The 18824-nt window shown below is 33.2% G+C and overlaps 1 protein-coding gene and 1 long non-coding RNA gene across 3 annotated transcripts in view; both read right to left on the bottom strand.

Moving 5' to 3' along the window:
* LOC136276478 (uncharacterized) overlaps positions 1-18824 on the bottom strand; it is a 175203-nt gene that overhangs the window by 17958 nt on the left and 138421 nt on the right. The gene's annotated exons all lie outside the window — the stretch shown is intronic.
* Positions 4796-17720, bottom strand: LOC117687845 (D-beta-hydroxybutyrate dehydrogenase-like). 2 transcript variants are annotated; one of them, XM_066088444.1, is made up of 9 exons: positions 17598-17720; positions 11763-11926; positions 11453-11565; positions 11151-11273; positions 10676-10779; positions 8487-8559; positions 7851-7912; positions 6188-6238; positions 4796-5108 (listed from the first exon to the last, which is right to left on the bottom strand). In XM_066088444.1, exons 2-9 carry the CDS (start codon positions 11918-11920, stop codon positions 5016-5018), a joined length of 777 nt encoding a protein of 258 aa, XP_065944516.1. In that variant the 5' UTR covers positions 11921-11926; positions 17598-17720; the 3' UTR covers positions 4796-5015. The 2 variants fall into 2 exon arrangements, with proteins under 2 accessions (XP_065944516.1, XP_065944518.1); XM_066088446.1 differs by having other exon boundaries at positions 11763-11931; positions 17598-17651.

The raw sequence follows: 18824 nt of genomic DNA, 5'->3' as shown, positions 1-18824 counted from the left end.
CCCTGAACGATGTCCTTCTTCAGGGATCCGATTTGACGGACAGTCTTTTGGGCATACTACTTCGGTTTTGCCAAAGGTGTCTACCAACTTGAACTAGAAGACGACCCTCCAATACAGCGAAGTCTTGGCATCAACTGGAGACGACAACTTCCACTTCAGTATCTCGATAGATAACAAACCTTTGTCCAGAAGAGGTGTCCTATCAACAGTCAACAGCCTATATGATCCACTTGGTTTCCTGGCACCTGTTATCATAACAGGGAGACATATCCTCAGACAAATCGTCTCAGACACTTCAAATTGGGATGACCAATTGACAAAGCCTTTAAAGTCACAGTGGAACCACTGGAAGTCATCATTACAAGTCTTGGAGAACGTCTACAAACCACGTGTTATTACACCAAATCTGGGCAAGTCCCTAAAGAAGGAACTACTGACTTTTTGTGATGCCTCAAAAAATGCAATTGCAGCCGTATCCTACATGAGGACAACTATGAGGATGGATTCCAACAAGTAGGATTTGTATTAGGAAAGTCAAAACTGGCACCTAACTGGTCACACATTTCCACGACTTGAATTATGTGCAGCCGTTTTAGCGGTTGAAATAGCTCAAACAGTTCAAGACCATATTGACACTGAGTTTCAGGAAGTGAAATATTACACAGACAGTCATGTTGCTTTAGGTTATATCCACAACGAAACAAGGCGTTTCTTTGTCTATGTCTCCAATAGAGCACAGGAAAGAAGACAAACCAAAGATTCGGTTAAAATCTGTTGACTCTTACAAGGCTGCTGAAACATGTATTATCAGAGCCGTTCAACAAGAACTGAATGTTGAAGAAATTTCATGCTGACGCTCATCACAAAACTTACCAAGGAACAGCTCAATACTTTCACTAAACCCTGTCCTAGATGATGATGGCATCCTACGTGTTGGTGGACGATTGAAGAATGCTTCAGCTGACGTTGTCTGCGCACTACCCATACTTGTACCTGGGAAACATTATATTGCTACCCTGTTGATTGTCAAGTGTCATCAGTCAGTTCGTCACCAAGGTCGTTACTTCACAGAGGGCAAGGTGAGATCCAGTGGGTATTGGATAACGGGATGTAGACGTCTCGTTGTCTCGATCTTGCACAAGTGTGTGATTTGCCGGAGGATACGACGACAGTGTGAATCGCAGAAGATGTCTGACCTACCAGAATATCTTTTGATTCCAGGTCAACCTCCTTTTACCTCTGTGGGGGTAGACATTTTCGGACCGTGGGACGTTATTACACGTAAAACAAGAGGATCCTCTGCAAACAGCACATGTCTGGTGACCCGAGCAGTGCATATAGAAGTGCTCGAAGAGATGTCATCATCTTCATTCATAAATGCGCTCAGACGGTTCACCGCTATAAGAGGAAACGTGAAGTTGTTTAGGTCAGATAGGGGTACAAACGTTCTTGGTGCCATAGATCCTTACGCATAGATGCAATCTGTGTCGAAGATACCCCAGTGAAAAAATACCTTTACAATGAAGGGACTGTATGGAAATCTAATTTGCCCTATGCTTCCCACATGGGTGGTGTGTGGGAAAAGCTAATCGGTGTGACACGTCGAATTCTCGATAGTATGCTTCTAGATCATGGCAAAGTTGGACTGACGCACGAAGTTTTGGTCACTTTCCGAGCGCAATTATAAACTCTCGCCCTCTATCGGGTGTTTCATCGGATTCAGATTCACCATTCATTCTTACACCAAATATGTTACTTACGCAAAAAACGGATTCCATGCATGAAAGGATTTCCTGTGAGGCAGATTCCAAAGACTTGTTGCGTTTCCAGTGGAAAAGAGCACAACATCTTGCAACTATGTTCTGGAATAAGTGGAAAAAGAAATATCTACACACTTTACAGAACCGCAGGAAATGGCACCAGGCAGAAAGGAATGTCCAGGTCAATGATGTTATCTTACTTAAAGACGTGCATCGTAACGATTGGCCTGTAGGAATTGTCACCAAAGTGTTTCTTGGAGATGATGATCTAGTGCGTTAAGTAGAGCTCAAGGTAAGCCGGAATGGAAGAGTTAATTCACACATCCGACCAGTGCACGAGATCGTTGTTCTTCTCGAACAGTGATGGACTTTAGTTGTTCTTGCTATTGCACAATTCAGGCATTTGTGTACTTTTGAAATCTGTATGACTATTTAGTTTTTATCATACACAGTATGTGTAATTGAAACTCAATTTCTAAATAAAAATATATCTTAGGTTAAGTGACAATAGTTTAAGTTTGATGTAATATCATTAAGATATCAGACGGGGAGTGTTCCGTCTCCGGAATAATTTTCAATTTTGTCCGGATTTGTGTTTTTCTTACATAATATAAAAACGTTGTACAAACGTTTTGCGTTACTTTTAGCACGTGCTTCCGAGTATGATTCCTACATTTCATGTCTCTTTGATAGCAAGATTTATCGTAGTGGGTTCTGTCCCTGCACAGCGTAAGTGTTAATCATGATATTTTCTTTATTATAAGTTTGTTATTATAGTTTGTTTATTAGTCCAAATATATAATACCACGCAACTATTTAAATAGTAAGATAAAACTCGGAATGAACTTATCGTGGTACATAATTGTACTACATGTATTCATACATTTTTCCCTATCTTTTAACATAACTACTAAGTATTCAAAATAAATTGATACATTTCATATATATGGATCTTTGATACATCTGTAAACGTTATTACTTCTGTATTTTCCTACATATGTTTTTGTGTGGCAAATGTTTATTGTGAAATTGTGTTTTGATATTGAGTGCATACCGTTTACATGCTGATAAGTCATTAAAGTAAGAAAGTTATATATTATACTTATGGGTACAGTGGAGCCTCACTTATCCGGACACTTTTGTATATCCTGTTCCAATTGTTCATTTTGAAGGGAATGTCTGTTGAAATTTAGAAATAGGTCACCAATTACTGTCACAATCTTGTATGATTATTTTTAGAGTATTGTTATTTGAAATTCAATTGTTATAGTGTCTTTTTTTTTATTTTCAGTTTTCTTATCATTTGGGCACATCCTTGATAATGTAAATCATCTTTACTTTAATGCCTTTGGATTTTTACTAGCGGTGTAAACAATCTCCGGATTAAAGACTGCATATTGGTTATTGTCACATTTAGTGTCCAAACTGTTTGCCATAGTTTTTACCTGTATATATATTTTAATCAACATCAGGTGTCCATAGATTTATTTTGAGTACCTAAAACTCACTCAACTGATTAGGCATTTAAAATACCCGTGCGAGTGTGGTCAGTTTGGGCGTAGCAGGCACTTGAGAAGCACATGCTGTCCTGTAATAGAGTTTGTTCTACAAAATATTTACATCTGAGCATATTTTTACCAGGTTCTTCTCACATCTGAGGTAAGAGAGTTTTATTTTAAAGTTTTTTTTATTGTTAATTTCAGTTGCAATGACAGCCAAGTTCCTTTTTTGTGTTTTGTTCATTTGTTCCATAGAGTTGTTTTAAACTTAACATATTGTTTAAGTACATAACAACTGGTAATGTTTATAAAGTATACAAAGTAACTGTAAAGTAACAATGCTCCGTAAACATTGTAAAAAGTGTGTATAGTAATTGCGTGAATTCAGTGTATAAGTAAACATGTTATTTGTATAATGTATATAGTATGTGTAAATTACAAGTGTAAAAATATATAAGTAAAACAAGAGTAAAAGTATGCATGTATAATATAAGTAAATATATGTAAAATATGTGTGTAAAGTAATGTTATATGTATGTGGAAAAACGTGCATAGAATATAACCCCAATGTATGGTATATACAGTTATGAAATGTATACTATCATTAGATCCCAGTATTGCAGTATTCAGTATTCAAGGAACTCAGCCTTTAGAAAAATGGAACCACCATAAACAATCAACATTTAACTATTCAACAGTCAAGATTCACCAACTTTGGCCTGTCTTACACGGATACACGGACGGATGGTTTTTTGAGCCCGCCGAGGCCGCCATTACGGACCAGCTAATAAGTGACATTCAAAAAACTTAAATATATTTCTTTGTAAAACTTAAATTACAAGATAAACAAATGTATTTGAACAGTATTAAAATGTACTTAATTATTCAACTAGTTATTCTTTCTGACAGTTATGTAAACTTCGGGCTTGGGATTATTAATACTTGAACATGAGTTTTGTTCTCATTTACAGTTTCGAGGACATAAAACCCACTCCTTTTTTATATTAAACGTCAATTGATTTACAAATGTGAATCGTATAGTGAGACATTCAAGATATTGTGAACTAATTCAAAATTGAATTTTAATGACAAAGATATGCAATATTGAAGGGTTTGTGTACTTTTGGTCACCCTTTAGTTTCCTTTCTCACATTTTAGTAGAATGTTGGACACAGGCATATTTGGGGGGGGGGGGGGGTTCTTAAGTTAGTCCGAATAGTAACGTATTCGTTGTCCGATGTCTTGTGTGATAACCTTTCCTTTAAATGACCGTGGAAGGATTATTTTTCAAACGTATGCTGAACGCAGATTTAATTTAAGTTTTTTAAAGTAATTTGTTTTAAACAGAGTTCAATCCTAAAGATGAATTAATGTTATCATCATCGTGTTCACATTGTTTTACCGTTGCATCCCAGTTGACAAAGTTTGAATGAAAACAAAAAGTGTTGGCAATCAAAAATATATATCTTTCGATGATCTGTTTAAATGTTTTACAAATGTGAGCAATGTTTGAACAACGAACAAAAAACTATATCCTCTCGTCTATGATAAAGTTTACTAGTTTTCGTTAATCGAATGTGTGAACATCATTGCAAACACTCTATATGCGTTTAATAACACTATATAACTGTGGGAGTTATATTCAGTGATTTTGAATTAAAGATTGTACGGGCTTTAATTAAAAGTACACGAAATGGTGATTGTATGTACATATCATTTCTACATTACACAGGTTTCGCTTTTAGCCGTATTTTCTTTAGGCGATGGTTACTCCGCCATCTATAGGAATAGCTGTCCCAGTCATATTCTGACCTGCTGGGGAACAAAGGAACACCACTAAGTCAGCTATCTAAATAGGAAAAAATACCGATCTTTCAGCAATGCAACTTCAATGTTGGTGTGTTTTCAACAATATTCTTTTCAAGTTTGATTTGACAATACATACCATATTGAACATAATAATGAATATAGAAAGTCAAAACCTAATTCTTCTTAAAAATTAAGGTATTTCCGCCTAATAACTAAAGTTGTAAGTGATTTTATTGAAATTAAAAAACAATTTAGGGCAATTGAAAGACCCCCCCCCCCTCAATGTGAACTAACGACATTAGGCGCGTTTCAACATCTCTATTCTTCATTAAAAAAATCAATCAGTAAACATGTTATTAAAAGAAAAGAAGATAAAAACAAAAGAAAAACTGTTAATGGTTCTAGCAACAGGAAGGTGAGAAATAAGGAAAAAAAACTGCGGCGATTGTTTTACTAAATTTGAGAGGGGGGGGGGGTGATACATTGTTAAACAGCAATGTTTGTGGGGAGTTTTGTTGTTTTGTTTTGTTTTTGTTGCTTTTTTTTTTTGCTTTTTTGTTTCGGTTTTTTTGGTTTTTTGGGGGTTTTGTTTTTTTTTATGAAGAATTAAGTAAAGAACTATTGCAGATAATTATGAATTAAATTGATTAATTGATTGATTGTTTCTTTTGTTTAATTAATCATTTTTTTCTCAATATTGAAATGGTTTATAATTGGGAAAGTCCTTAGGGTCATCAAAATGCAATAGCTATATAGTGATGTAGTGTCCTCAGTGAAAGAAAACGGGTTTTTAAACATCGTTCAAGATTTCCCATCCTAATGTCAAGTAAATAAAAAAAGGTTGACATGTTACCAATCAGACCTGTCTTAAGCGGTAAAGATTTATATTTAAACCACAAACTAAACTTTTAGTGTATTAAACAATTTGAAACTTTTAATTTAAAATAGATATGCGTTTCTATATATTTTAGACACAGATTTTTATCAAAAGAATAAAAAAAGTGGTTTTTAAATGGCAATGACAACATTCTTAAAAGATCATTTTCTTAATGTGTCTTTAATTTTGTTCTTGTGATTTAAAAACCCTCGTGATTGTAAGTGCTTAAGTACTATATTTACCTGTTCAGGTGTAGTAAACTGTTTTGTTGGGTGTGACTGTCTAGCCGCCTCCTTTGAAAACACAAAAAATAATAAACTTTAAAAATAAAAAAAAACTCTAATTAAGCAAAGAGGAAACTTTTATAATTACAGTTAGTATTGTAATTACTAATTGTATGGGCGAAGTCAAGATAATGAGCATTCAATAATTAAATTTTACAGAACATAATTTTATTACTGTTGTGCATAAATGGAATTGTACATTAACGTCTTGCCAAATGTTTGCTATCATTTATCTGCATAATGAATTTAGCGAATATGATTATCTAACTATCAGTTTTGTAAAATTAAAAAGATTGTCTCAGAGAAAACCGTGCAAAATCTTTTTATTTTAAATAGTTCAGAAAGGTTCATAGACTTTTTCATTTGGCTTTGTATATTAAAGATCGATGATGTTTCAAGGTTTAAAACACATTTAAACATTTCGTCCATTGTTTTTATTCTTAGTGACAACAATATATTTTTAAACATATAATTGCAAATTAAGGGACGCTGGTACATGTAATAAAAAAAATGCAGGGCTATCTTTCATCATTACAAAAAGATTGTTGCATTATAACTTAATCTATGTAAAAGATGATTAATATTAATTTTTTACATTGATTGTATTTTTTTAAAATTTATAATTAAGGTCAAGATCTAGCAAATGATTTTAGAGTGTCTTTTTGGTGCTAGAACCATTATGACGTCATAATCAATTTAATGAATCTTTTCCTGTATTTTATGGCTTTAAAGGAATTATGTGAAAAAAAAACAATATTTTGACATTCTATATTTAATCACGGGAAAACTAATCCCTGTACCTATACTCAATTTGACATCTTTTTAGAGAGAAGGTCAAGAGCTTGTTTGATGCTATTTTTGGAGAGACTGTAGGCATTCCAGATATATTTCATTAGTCAAAAATGGACAAAACTCCGAGATTCCTTACTTTTACCCTTCATATAAGGTAGAAAATGGTTGTTTAAAACATTATTTTCCATAGTGTTTACCAACATTTTAAGCCCCAGTACACCCTACAAAACAAGGATATTGTTATGAAGCATCATTAAAAGAATTTATATCTTGAATTTCCTAAACCTGTAGACACCTTTCATTTACTAGATCTTGACCTTAAGCTTTATAGCCCACCAAACATATACAATGGGGCACAATTTGAAGTTTATGACTTTTTTGATCTTAGTCTAAAGGAAGATCAGTTGTATTGACTACATGTTTAATAAGTATTTACATGTTCTTTAAAAAACAAAACAAATCAAAAAAAACAAAAAAACAATTAAGAATTTGAATTTATTTCAGATGTGACATTTATCCCCCCCCCCCCAAAAAAAATAATAAAACAGTGTAATTACAGTTTTCATTTGGAGTCCGTAGTGCTTCTTTTGGTAACAGACCCATGCACTTATACCTTTATCATTTGAGAAAAGTTACTTTGAATGAATTATATACATATATACCACGTAGAGCTTACAAAAGCTTCTGGACCATTTTCATGTTTTTCTCTCAGACACGCTCTTCATATCGATTATTTGAGATCGTATGATACAACAAAAAACCCGCAATATTTGTGTGCCCATAGACCTATATGTAAAACATTTTGATGCAAGTTACTCTAAAAATGTACCTTTGTTTCCTCGAAGCTCTTTCCAGTAGCTGTCTGTAGGTGTTCCATAAAAGATGTTATAACTACAGATGCAATAAAATTCATAATGTATTAGAAACCAGAACTTGAAATATATGTGGTATTGTATGCCTACATATGTAGTTTAAGAAACTTGCTTAAAGGTAGATTAAAAATTAAAATGTGATACATTGTACAATGTATGTCTAATGTATCAAATACGCTCACTAATAAACGGTGTTTTAAAGGATAAATACCCCATCCGACCAAAACACGGAACATATACTGACATACTGAAAAAATAAAGCATGTTTGTAATATGCTAGTGTTCGTTTTTCAAATGCAAAAGTTGATTTGTGATGTGATTTCTATTTTAAATGAATGATTGGAAAGGTATATCTATTATCATTTAAAAAAATGAACAAAAAATCAACAACACAAGACCAGGTTTAATATTTCAAATTGTATGGGCACATTGTATTACATGTACTGTTAGAGAAAGTAGAATCATGAAGGCTGAATTGTAGCTATCGACAAACATTTGATATATCAAAGAATGAAGTTACCTTACTATGATTACAAAAAAGAAACTGACTTTTGATCACGATTAACAAACAGTTAATGACGTAATGCATTTACATGGTGTGTCCACAACCGTAGGACAGATGGCGTTACATGTCACGCCTTTATCTGCACACTCTACAGCAACTGCCTGTAAACATAAAAGAATAGTGTGAAATTATAATCATTCGTAGTGGCTTAATTTTCGTTGTATTCGTGGGTATCCCTCTCCCACGAATTTACATCCTCAATGAAAACAAATTTAGAAAGAGTTATCATCGTTACTGAAACTAAAGAACGACGCATCTACGAAATACATCCCCACAAATAGGCCTAAAAAACCCACGATCAACGAACATTGGCCCCCAATAATTTAAATGAATCCACAATATGCGATCAGTGCATATATTTATTATTTTTTCTTTGTCAAAAGTGAAAAAGCAATGGAAAACATATATATGGCAATAAATAACGGATAACTATTAATGGGTTCCTATTTTTGATTGACTAAGAACGTACTAATGCATAGCAGATATATTTGCATGCCACCATTTTTTGCTAAATCAGGCCAGACTGATCCTCTGTGTTAAGATTATATTAATCTGAACTATTGATGCGTTTTATATAAACAGTTTTAAAGATGTTGAAATCTGTTCTATTAACAGTTTAATATTGGTCAAAGTCTAATATTGCCGTTGGTTTCATATAGACGTGATGGGAAAATGCGTTTATACATTTGTCTTTATGATAAATCCATAGCAAGTATTAGAACAACACGATAAGGATGTGTATACATAAGGTCCTTTTTAAACTTAAAGTACATCAAGTCATAGATGTTGAAACCATAAACCATAATTAAAGTATTCTCTTGGAGAGAAATTACATTTTCCTTTACCAAAAGAATAACTGAAAACTTCAATGATATAAAATAAGCATTTTTTGGTAAAACATTTTTGAATAATCTTTTAATTTTCTATCAACATTTTAACTAAGATTTATGTTCGCTAGTCCGAATGTCTTCGAATTTTTTTTTCTCTCTTCCTTAAACATATTCTTCATTGGCAATGATAACCGAAATTTTCCACGAACAATGCTATAGTCTGTCCCAAGATATTTATGCTGCATATTTGAATGATTAATAATAAAAATACACATACCTGTGACAGAAGTGCAACTGAAATTGATGAAAGTGAAAATTCCCAAGATAACTTCGCTCACATTATCATCATATCATAATAAATATCTTGGGACAAACTATAAGTAGAATTGATATCTCCAATATATTTTTCGGGGTAAACTAATTAACGATTTATATACACTTGTGAAAAATGATTCAAAAAACAATTCTACTCTCCCAAACTTATGAATTCCTAACATTTTGATATTAATTTTTCATTTGGTTTTTTGGGAGTTGATTTTAATCAACTATCCTATGCAGTTACTCTGGCAAACCGAAAGTGAAACAGTGTTTGGACCTCAGCACAAAACATCACCGCTGACAAGACGTAGTTCTTAAAAATAATAGAAAAATTCGATGTAATGTATGCTGGAGCATTGTTTATCAAGGAAACTTATCTATAAACACTTTGAAAATAGTCAGATTTTATATAATACGAAACAATTTAGATATTTTTGTAGTCTCATGTATTCCTACGCCAGAGTTTAGTGAGGTTAATACAGTTCAACCAAACGCTCGGCTGTCTCCGTAAATCTCCGACAAGCAGAGAGGCTTTCTTGCTTGTCTGAGATTAACGGAGACAGCCGAGCGTATAGTTGAACAAGATTGTATAACGAGTTCGATGTCAATAGTGCTTGGATCCATACAATTTTTAAAATTGTTTCGATTACTAATACATAGTTTGAAATATATCCTTAAATATTACACATGATTCGTATGGGGTTTCTCGAAATTTTTGCTGGAAAAGTTTTAGTAATTTATAATATGAAAAAGTGCGTAATTTAAATATAGACTAGACTCTAATTGCCATGCAAGATAAGTTGATTTTTAAATAAATGAAAATCGATAAAATCAACTCCCGTCAGTACTCCAGTACTTTGATTTTTCATGATTTCAAAAATCAGGCAAGAATTTTTCCCCTGGAGGTAAACAATTTTATTACATAGTCACTATATTAAAGAAGCTGTTAGGAAATGTTTAAGAAACAGACTAGGGATTTTTCTACATCAAAAATTCCATTAAAAAAAACATAGTAAAACAGCACGTAAATGGGCTTTTAGAAAATGTTTATAAAAAAATGAAGTTTTACCCTCGTGAGTCCAATAAGACCAGTCTTAGAGGCAATATAACTTGATATACTTCCTGTTGCCTTTATTCCCAAACTTGAAGAAATGTTTATAATTCTTCCCCAACCTGAAATTAGAAAAAACAGCAAAAACGGAAAAAAATATATTTATATTTTATAAAACAAAAACTGCCTCTTATTTTTGATAAATAGAAATAAAAATCGTCTTTCTGGTACATTTATGCACAATGTATTAGAAGCCAAACACCAACAAGACGAGTTTTGCTTCTATTGTTGCATATATTATCTGTTAAGTAGTTACTCTTACTTCTACCGTTGCACGGTCGGAACATAACCTGAGGCAATTGTTCGCTCATTTTTAATAATAGACTACTTTCATCCAATTTAAATGCAAGAGTAACGCAATTTGTCTCTAAATATAACACAGGTTGAAAACAAAAATATAGAATACATATATTTTTTTAATTTAATATTTTACCTTTTTCTTTCATTAAGCCAATAACCAGTTTTATCAATACGAATGGTGCAGTCAAATTGACGCCTATATCTTCATCCCAAACATCATCAGACAAATCTTCAACCCTGTTGATTGATAATCGACCTGTAGAAAGATAACTGAATGATTTGGTAAATTATTTTTGGCTGGCTGGGTTGATGAATCAAAGGATGAATGGATTATTAAAAGGATAGTTTAATAAAAAGATGGACCGATAAAGAAATAAATGAGGTAGGGATGGATGGATGGATGGGATGGATGTGTCAAAAAGATTGAATATATACCAGCTGCATTAACTAAAATGTCAACATGTCCAGACTTCAGATCTTGGAAAACCTTACGGATGTCTTCTTTGTTTAAAAGGTCGCATTGGAAGTATTTAAGATCTCGTTTACATCTGTGGAAAAAATGGGAAAATATAACCCAAAGAAATGTTTTAAATTGCTTATAGAGTGTAATTATATGTTGGCATTCCGTCTTATAATCATTCTCTTATGATTAGGAAAACAAAATCTTAACTTTTAAAGCAGAAAACCAAAACTTAATCAGTTTAATCCGTCTATGTTTAAATATTTCAAAATAAATTTGCTTTACTCTGCTTTTATTTCATCGATGGACATCCGTACAATATCATGTTTCACTTTGTCCACCCCAATGACGACACATCCGGCGTTCGCTAAAGATTTAGCAATCACCGATCCAATGGTGCCAGCAAAGCCCGTCACAAGTGCTGTTCTGCCTTGAAGTTCCATTTCAACCTGGTCTTGCAAACGTTTTATTTTAAGGTGTAATATATTGATTAAGATTGTTCAACTGTAGCTCAATGTAACAAAGTTTTGATTTAGTTGGGTTTTCTTTTTTCTTTTGTTTGTGTCTTGTTTGTGTAAATAATTCCATGAATTGTCATATTGATTTAAAAGATTAACCGAAATAACAGATTTAATTCGGAAGAGGTGCACCTAATTAATCATTTCCTACTTAACTTAACTTAACGTAACTTAATGTATATTAGAATCTTAAAATATTGACAAATTTAAATACAAACTATCTTCGACCGTAAACACGATTTGTTTATCCGTTATACAGTGGTAACAACGTTATTGTTGACAAGCCAATTGTGTTAAATAGTTCGTGTAATGTTGGTGATCGTTCGTTTAACGTGCGGGATCGTGCATGTATCGGAAAAAAAAAGTGGTTTGTTGTTTTTTTACCGTGAATGACTGTGCGGTTTTTTTTGTTTTGTAATTTTTTTTTTTACGGAATGCCAGGATTTATTCTAAAAACAACGACAAGTAGTTTTTTATTTAAACAATGCAACAATGTGAATTTAAAACTTTTTTTATAGAACATTGAAAATTGGTAATCTTTATGTATCTTGTCCGTGCTGATTATTTTAAGCTATTCCCTCTTTCGTCGTTAAATACATTTTAAGATAAGTATTTCAACAACTCAGTCAATCCTTTGTTTGGTCGAGTTAGTTTTGCATACTTTTGTAATCAGCCTAAATCAAGCACTAATTGCATCTATGGCATCTTGACACATAATTTTAAAAATATTTTCAAGAGAGACACATTGAATGTAAGCGGTAAAGCTTACCAATCCCCCGTTAAACACAAAACAACTATCCCCAGTTTCCTTTTAAAATGAGAATACGATACGCATTCTCCTCTGGTACATTGTACATGGTATAAACATTCGAAAGAAAAATCAACTTATTGAGACGCTTTAAAATTTAGAATAAATAGAATAAAATCAATTATGTACCGTAAATTGTGAAAATATGGGGTGTGAAAACTCGAAATTCTTTTGAACAAGGTAACAAATTGACCTATATCTCGCATAAATAAATCAAACATAAGGGAATCGGATTACATAAACAATAACTCGGATGTATAATTTTTTGTAGTTTATGCATGTTCTTTATTTCTTTATTTTTTTTTAAGTCATGATAAGGCTATGTTCGTTATGGAGGCAAAAGAATAATTTGTGTTTGAATCCTATATAATATTGTTTACGTGTACAAAATATAACAGCGGATGGCTACTGTATATGCCGCTTTAAAAAAAAAAAAAAAAAAAAAAAACACACACGCATATTGTAGTATAAATAAAAGCAAAACGTTTTCTTAAAGTATTTTTGATTTTGCGTGTTTAATGGTGCAGAATTGTTTGTTTGCGTGATTTAACGTTATTGTTCGTGTATCGTTAACATTCAGTAAGTTAGTCATCGCCCGTGTATCGTGCGTGAGCGTTTCTGTGTCGTGCGTGTATCGTGCGTGAGCGTTTCTGTGTCGTGCGTGATCGTTCGTGTATCGTGCGTGATCGTTCGTGTATCATAATTGTGCGTGTCGTTCGTCAACAATAACGTTGCTACCAGTGTACTGGAAAAGGGGTTTTATTGTCACAAATAAACTTTTTTTTAATTATGCACATTCAAAAACTGAATAAATGCTATTCAGTCGTCATGATAGTTTCGATATGACTCAAATGTAACTGAATCTATAAATCTGACATCCATTCGCCTTTCCAGATTAAAGCAAAAAGGAAAATTCAGTTGTTGACTGAGTGGTATAGGTATTGAAAAAAATCCCTCTTTTGATAGATATTTGGTGTTTCCATCCTGATGGGGAAAGGTTGATTAGAATGTAAGATTCGTTATAATCTCATTGTCCCTCTTCTTTGGCCTAGATAGCATCACAAATCAAATTTCTTTACTATTTGTTTTTGTTCTTCGAAACGTTAGAATCGCTGGGTCTGAAATGTGCTTGTACAATAGAAGTAATTGCAAACTTTATTTGTGGTAAACCCCTTTTTAATATTGAACGTCTAAAAATAGGCCAGTCTGAACAATAATTTTTCAACTACAGTATCGATTATGTGTCTTCATAATATGCAATTTTTTGAGGTGTTAAAAACTTTACCTACAAGCAATAAGATAATGGATAAAGTTTGAGCTGATTTAGCGACTGAAAAATAAAAAATTACAGTACCGTCAACGCGGATCCCGTATTTTCCGTGCACCCCCGCTGTCCAAATTGCAACGCGGTTTAAACACCTGTCTCAGGTAAAAACTGCGTGCCGCCGCGGTTCAATCACCCATAATGACAACACCCCCGCGGTTTGAACGATCGGTGTTAAAAAGTATCGAAAAGGAACACGAGTTATCTCCCTCGATTAAAAAAATATGTAACATGCATTAAACATAAATGTAAGTTAACAAATGCATAAAGATAATCATGATCCCTTTATAGAAAATCACATATTTTGAAGGTAAATATTTATTTCTAATATTTGCTGTTAATTTGGTAATACTGGGGTAATATTTCAATGCTGTTATCTGTACAATCCAAATTGAAATGAGCCATGCCCGCAAGTGGTTGAAAAATCATGCTTTACTAACTTATTGATATATCGATATACGATTAGATTAAACTTTAAAATCTAACCCGATAATGTAAAATTAATAAGACTTATTTACTTAAATTAAATATTTTACTTTATAAATATTCAGGTATGTATAATTTTTTTTCAATAGTATATATTATCTTTTTATCCTATCAAACCGTTAAAAATTCATTCGAATTTTAAAAGTAGCTTAATCGCTCATATTACGGAAAAGCACGTCCTTATAATTGCTGTAACAAGCGTCATTGTTTTGATAAAAAATTCATAATTTGTTCGGAAAATTGATTTTAACCAGCTCTGTAGACCGATTTGTTGTAGCCTTATAAAAACACATGCTCACAATTAAATGTTCAAAGGAAAATCAGTTCTCCTAATCAAAACACAGGCACGTAGCATCAGGGGGGGGGGGGGGGGCAGGGGGCCTGCCCCCCCCCCCCACACCACTTTTTCTCGCAGCAACAAATTTTTAAAATTTACATATAAAAAAATGAATTATAATGGAGTTGGCCCCCCCATTTTTTTGGAAGTGAGTAAAAAATTGATATGAAAATAAGAAAAGGAGAAGTCAAATGGAAATTACCCCCTCCCTCCCCCCCCCCCCCCTCACGGATTAGGAATTTGATGATATGGAGGGAAAAAATTTTGGTAAGGAAGAATTTTTTTTTGGAAGTATAGTTGAGTCTAACCCCCCCCCCCCCCCCCCCCCCCCCCCATGGATTAGGATTTTGAAGATTTTTGGAAACTTTTAATTTCCCCCCTTTTTGTTTTTTTTTTTTTTTGCTTGTGAAGATTTTTTGGATGGGTCTGGCCCCCCCCCCCCACACTTTCAAAAACGATGCTACGTGCCTGAAACACAAAGGAAAGGGTACTCATAATTAAAATTGTATGATTCTTCACATCACACGGGTTTTATTCAGTTTTAAACTAAGTGTTGCCCTGAAAAGATATATACAGGTATATTCTGTGATTTTCATAAAACAATGACTAGGCGTTCTGGTGTGCGTGAAGATAGGCATTTTCTTGTGCAGTATTTGTGCGATGACAATTTTCAAGTGCAGAGTCGTGTATACTTCCGATGTGAGAGTGACATTACGATCACTGTTGGTGAGTAGTATGATGTTCAGTGGGGCCGGCCAAAGAAGTTGACAGAGCAGTTGTCCTTGATTCCGGGTCTGACCGGGAACTTCGAGTGAAGATGAGAGAGATGGAGACCAGGACTAAACCCTCATCCCCAACACCTCCCGCAAGCCCGTTACAACACCGAAATCATAATTAAGTAGTTGATCTAATGTGCTAAGCGCTTAAGGATATTACGCAAGATTATGTAATTGTTAGGTCTACCCACTGTAAAAACGGGGATCATCTCCACCTCGTATTCTCGCATTCAGTCAAATGTGATACCTTTAAATTTACCTGTCTATAGTCTGTATTCAAAAAATGTTAAGCAGTAAAATAAAAAAGATAGTTGAAAACTTTAAATAATTACAAAAAGAAAGATAGTAGTTTACGTTTATAGAAAAATTGATTTATTGATATAATATTGAATAGAAAATAAATAATGTTCACAAGATAAGTAGTTTCTACCGAATTGCTGGTTAATTATTAAACAGACTATAGATATGTACATATTGTCTTCTTTTCTCCAGCTGTTCAGATAACATTTAAAAAAACTCTGGAATGCGTGTATTCCATTTGTAATGTGGGTATGTGCGAGATAATACGATATCTCTAACGATATTTCAAAAAATTGCTTAATTTACCTTACTTAATAAAACTAAAATATATTATATTTAAATTTGTAAAGTACTGGTTTATCGGGATCAAAGAGAATTAAAAGAAAATAGTTTCGTTCTGTTAATTTTCATTCTCTCGATTACTTCATATTGAAGGTTTAATGGGTTTTTTGCGGAGAGGAACATCATAAAACACGTTTAACAATTTAAGAACAAAGTAAAATGAAACAATAATTGTTGTTACTATTAGTAAAATTGTTTGATACGGGTAGAATTCCTTGTGATCACTCGTTTCACGGATGACCCACCGGTCTATACATGTACCTGTGTATTCTGTGCGTTCAAGCGTAGAGTGGATTTCCTGTCAGTGCGATGGTTTCACATCTTTGTGTAAAACAATTGGGACTAAAGTTAAATACAGTCTACTTTGACAGTCATAAAAACTTCAAGATGGGGGGGGGGGGGGGGTGGGGGCTACGAAAAACGTTATTAGCAACTGTTACAACATATTTTAGCACCTTTATTTATAATCGACACACATAAAATGATAATATCATGTAGTATTTTCAGAGTAAAGAAAAATTTTCATTTTATGTCGTTGATCGTAAGGTAAACGTTCACCGTGAAGCATGTGCTTGTCACGGACTATAGTATAACATTTACTGTCTTGAGCATCGAGAGACCAAGCCGTAAGACGTGCTACTTCTTGATATGGATTTAAAAATATTAAGAGTCGGAAATGTTTAAAAAATAAGTATTTTCTTTTTTTAGTTTTTATCTTATCCTACATGTAGATTATATTAAGAAAATGATTAAAATAAAATGTCTTCGAAATAATACCTTTATCCACCGTTACATGAAAATTGTTACGGGTGCATATAATTGTTTAATTAAAATTTCTTAAAAATTAATAGAGAGTTTTGAAAACGTGCATTTAATACATAATCATTTAATGTGAAATGAAGCAATTCATTAGACATTACCAGTAAATAATGATTCTTAATATAAGGTGGCCGTCTTATTGTCTAATAGCGTAAGGTAAAAATCTCCGATCACCCTGTTCAACGGTAGGTCACACCGCCGCGGTTTAAACATGGCTGCAGCGATGACCGGGATGATTTAATCGCGGGGGGGGCGTGATTAAAAACGGGATCCGCGTTGACGGTACTGTATCTTGACAAGTCAACATTATCACGTAACGATACAACAGAATCTAAAGTAGAGTGTGGCTGAGATTTGTTTAAAGATAATAGCAATACATTGAAAAGCAAAGGTAAATGTAACTGGCTTACCTGGGGATTAAGAAACGAATGTGTTTAACTAGTAAATGTGCTATGTGTCACTGAACCCATACAGCCTTGACCGAATTGAAAAGAACGAGACCATAAATGCATGCTCTGATTCCGAAGTTAAACATTATCGCTATACGTGTTAAATAACTTGTATACTGTATCCTGTTTATAACAAATAGAAGGCGCATTTCAAGGGGCATGGTCACAATTTTGGTCAAATATTATTTTTTCGATTTTAATGTTTATAATGGTTCAGTAAGGCATTTTTAATTGGCAACCAAAATTTGAGTGCCATTTGTTGAGATATAAGCGAGTTTCAGAGCTTACAATTCCTCGCTATGTAAACAAAGCGTTTGTTTACATTTTGAACGTTGAAGTGAAAATTCCAGTTTTATACCTAAAATTAATGAATTTATGGTTAGGAACTGTTTATTTATGCTTAAAAAGAATAAGAATATAGACAAATCATCTTGAAAAGATTTTTTACTGGTATATTGAACCTATGTAAACAAAAACAGGACACGAGCCTTGTTTACATGACGAAGAATTGTGAGCCCTGTATCTTGCTTAAAACTCATCGACGGGCACCCAAATTTCATTTGATCATTAGAAATGCATTCATAGAGCATTGCAAATGACAAAAACAGAAAAACAAAATTTGACCAAAATCGTGACCATGCCCCTTTAAGGGTTTATCAGATAACTAAATACCGATACCCTTAATTGTAAGCGTTAAAGGAAATAGAAAACTTTATCTCACGGCCTGATTTCACAAACGAAACACCGACACACTAATCAGTGAACATTTGCTTTAAGAATAGCTAAAATGATCATCTGGTTTTTTTTAAACTTGAATATAATCCGCTCAAATTCTCATATTTTTTGTCTTTTGTTAAATTCGGTATGTTGATACATCAGTGAAGTGATCAACCCCTTTAATTTAGCATTTCTCTCTTAAATACGCTTTTATAATTCAAACATAGATGTTAACAGTAAAAACCCGCAATATCACGAAGACATACGCAAATAAGTTAAAACTCCTATTTGAAATTATGTTACACCTAGATGTGATACGGATAAGACTTGACAAAAAAAACGATAAAAGAAAACAACATTAAACTTTTTTATCATTTGGAAAAAGTTGTGCAAGTCTACATACATACATTTATATGCAGCAAAAACCTGAAGAATTTATAAAATTTTATTTTTTGGCATTCATTGTAAATA

This window comes from Magallana gigas, chromosome 1 (genome assembly GCF_963853765.1).
Source record: "Magallana gigas chromosome 1, xbMagGiga1.1, whole genome shotgun sequence".
Taxonomy (NCBI): Eukaryota; Metazoa; Mollusca; class Bivalvia; order Ostreida; family Ostreidae; genus Magallana; species Magallana gigas.
Note: the sequence above shows the minus strand (reverse complement) of the source record. Positions and strands in the feature narration are given on the sequence as shown.

Coding starts and splice junctions, on each gene's coding strand:
- LOC117687845 (XM_066088444.1), bottom strand. CDS start 11,920: ATGGAACTTCAAGGCAGAACAGCACTTGTGACGGGCTTTGCTGGCACC. Junction 8,560..10,675: donor GTCTTATTGGACTCACGAGG/GTAAAACTTCAT, acceptor TTATGTTTACAG/GCAGTTGCTGTAGAGTGTGC. Junction 6,239..7,850: donor AGAGCTTCGAGGAAACAAAG/GTACATTTTTAG, acceptor GTGTTTTCAAAG/GAGGCGGCTAGACAGTCACA.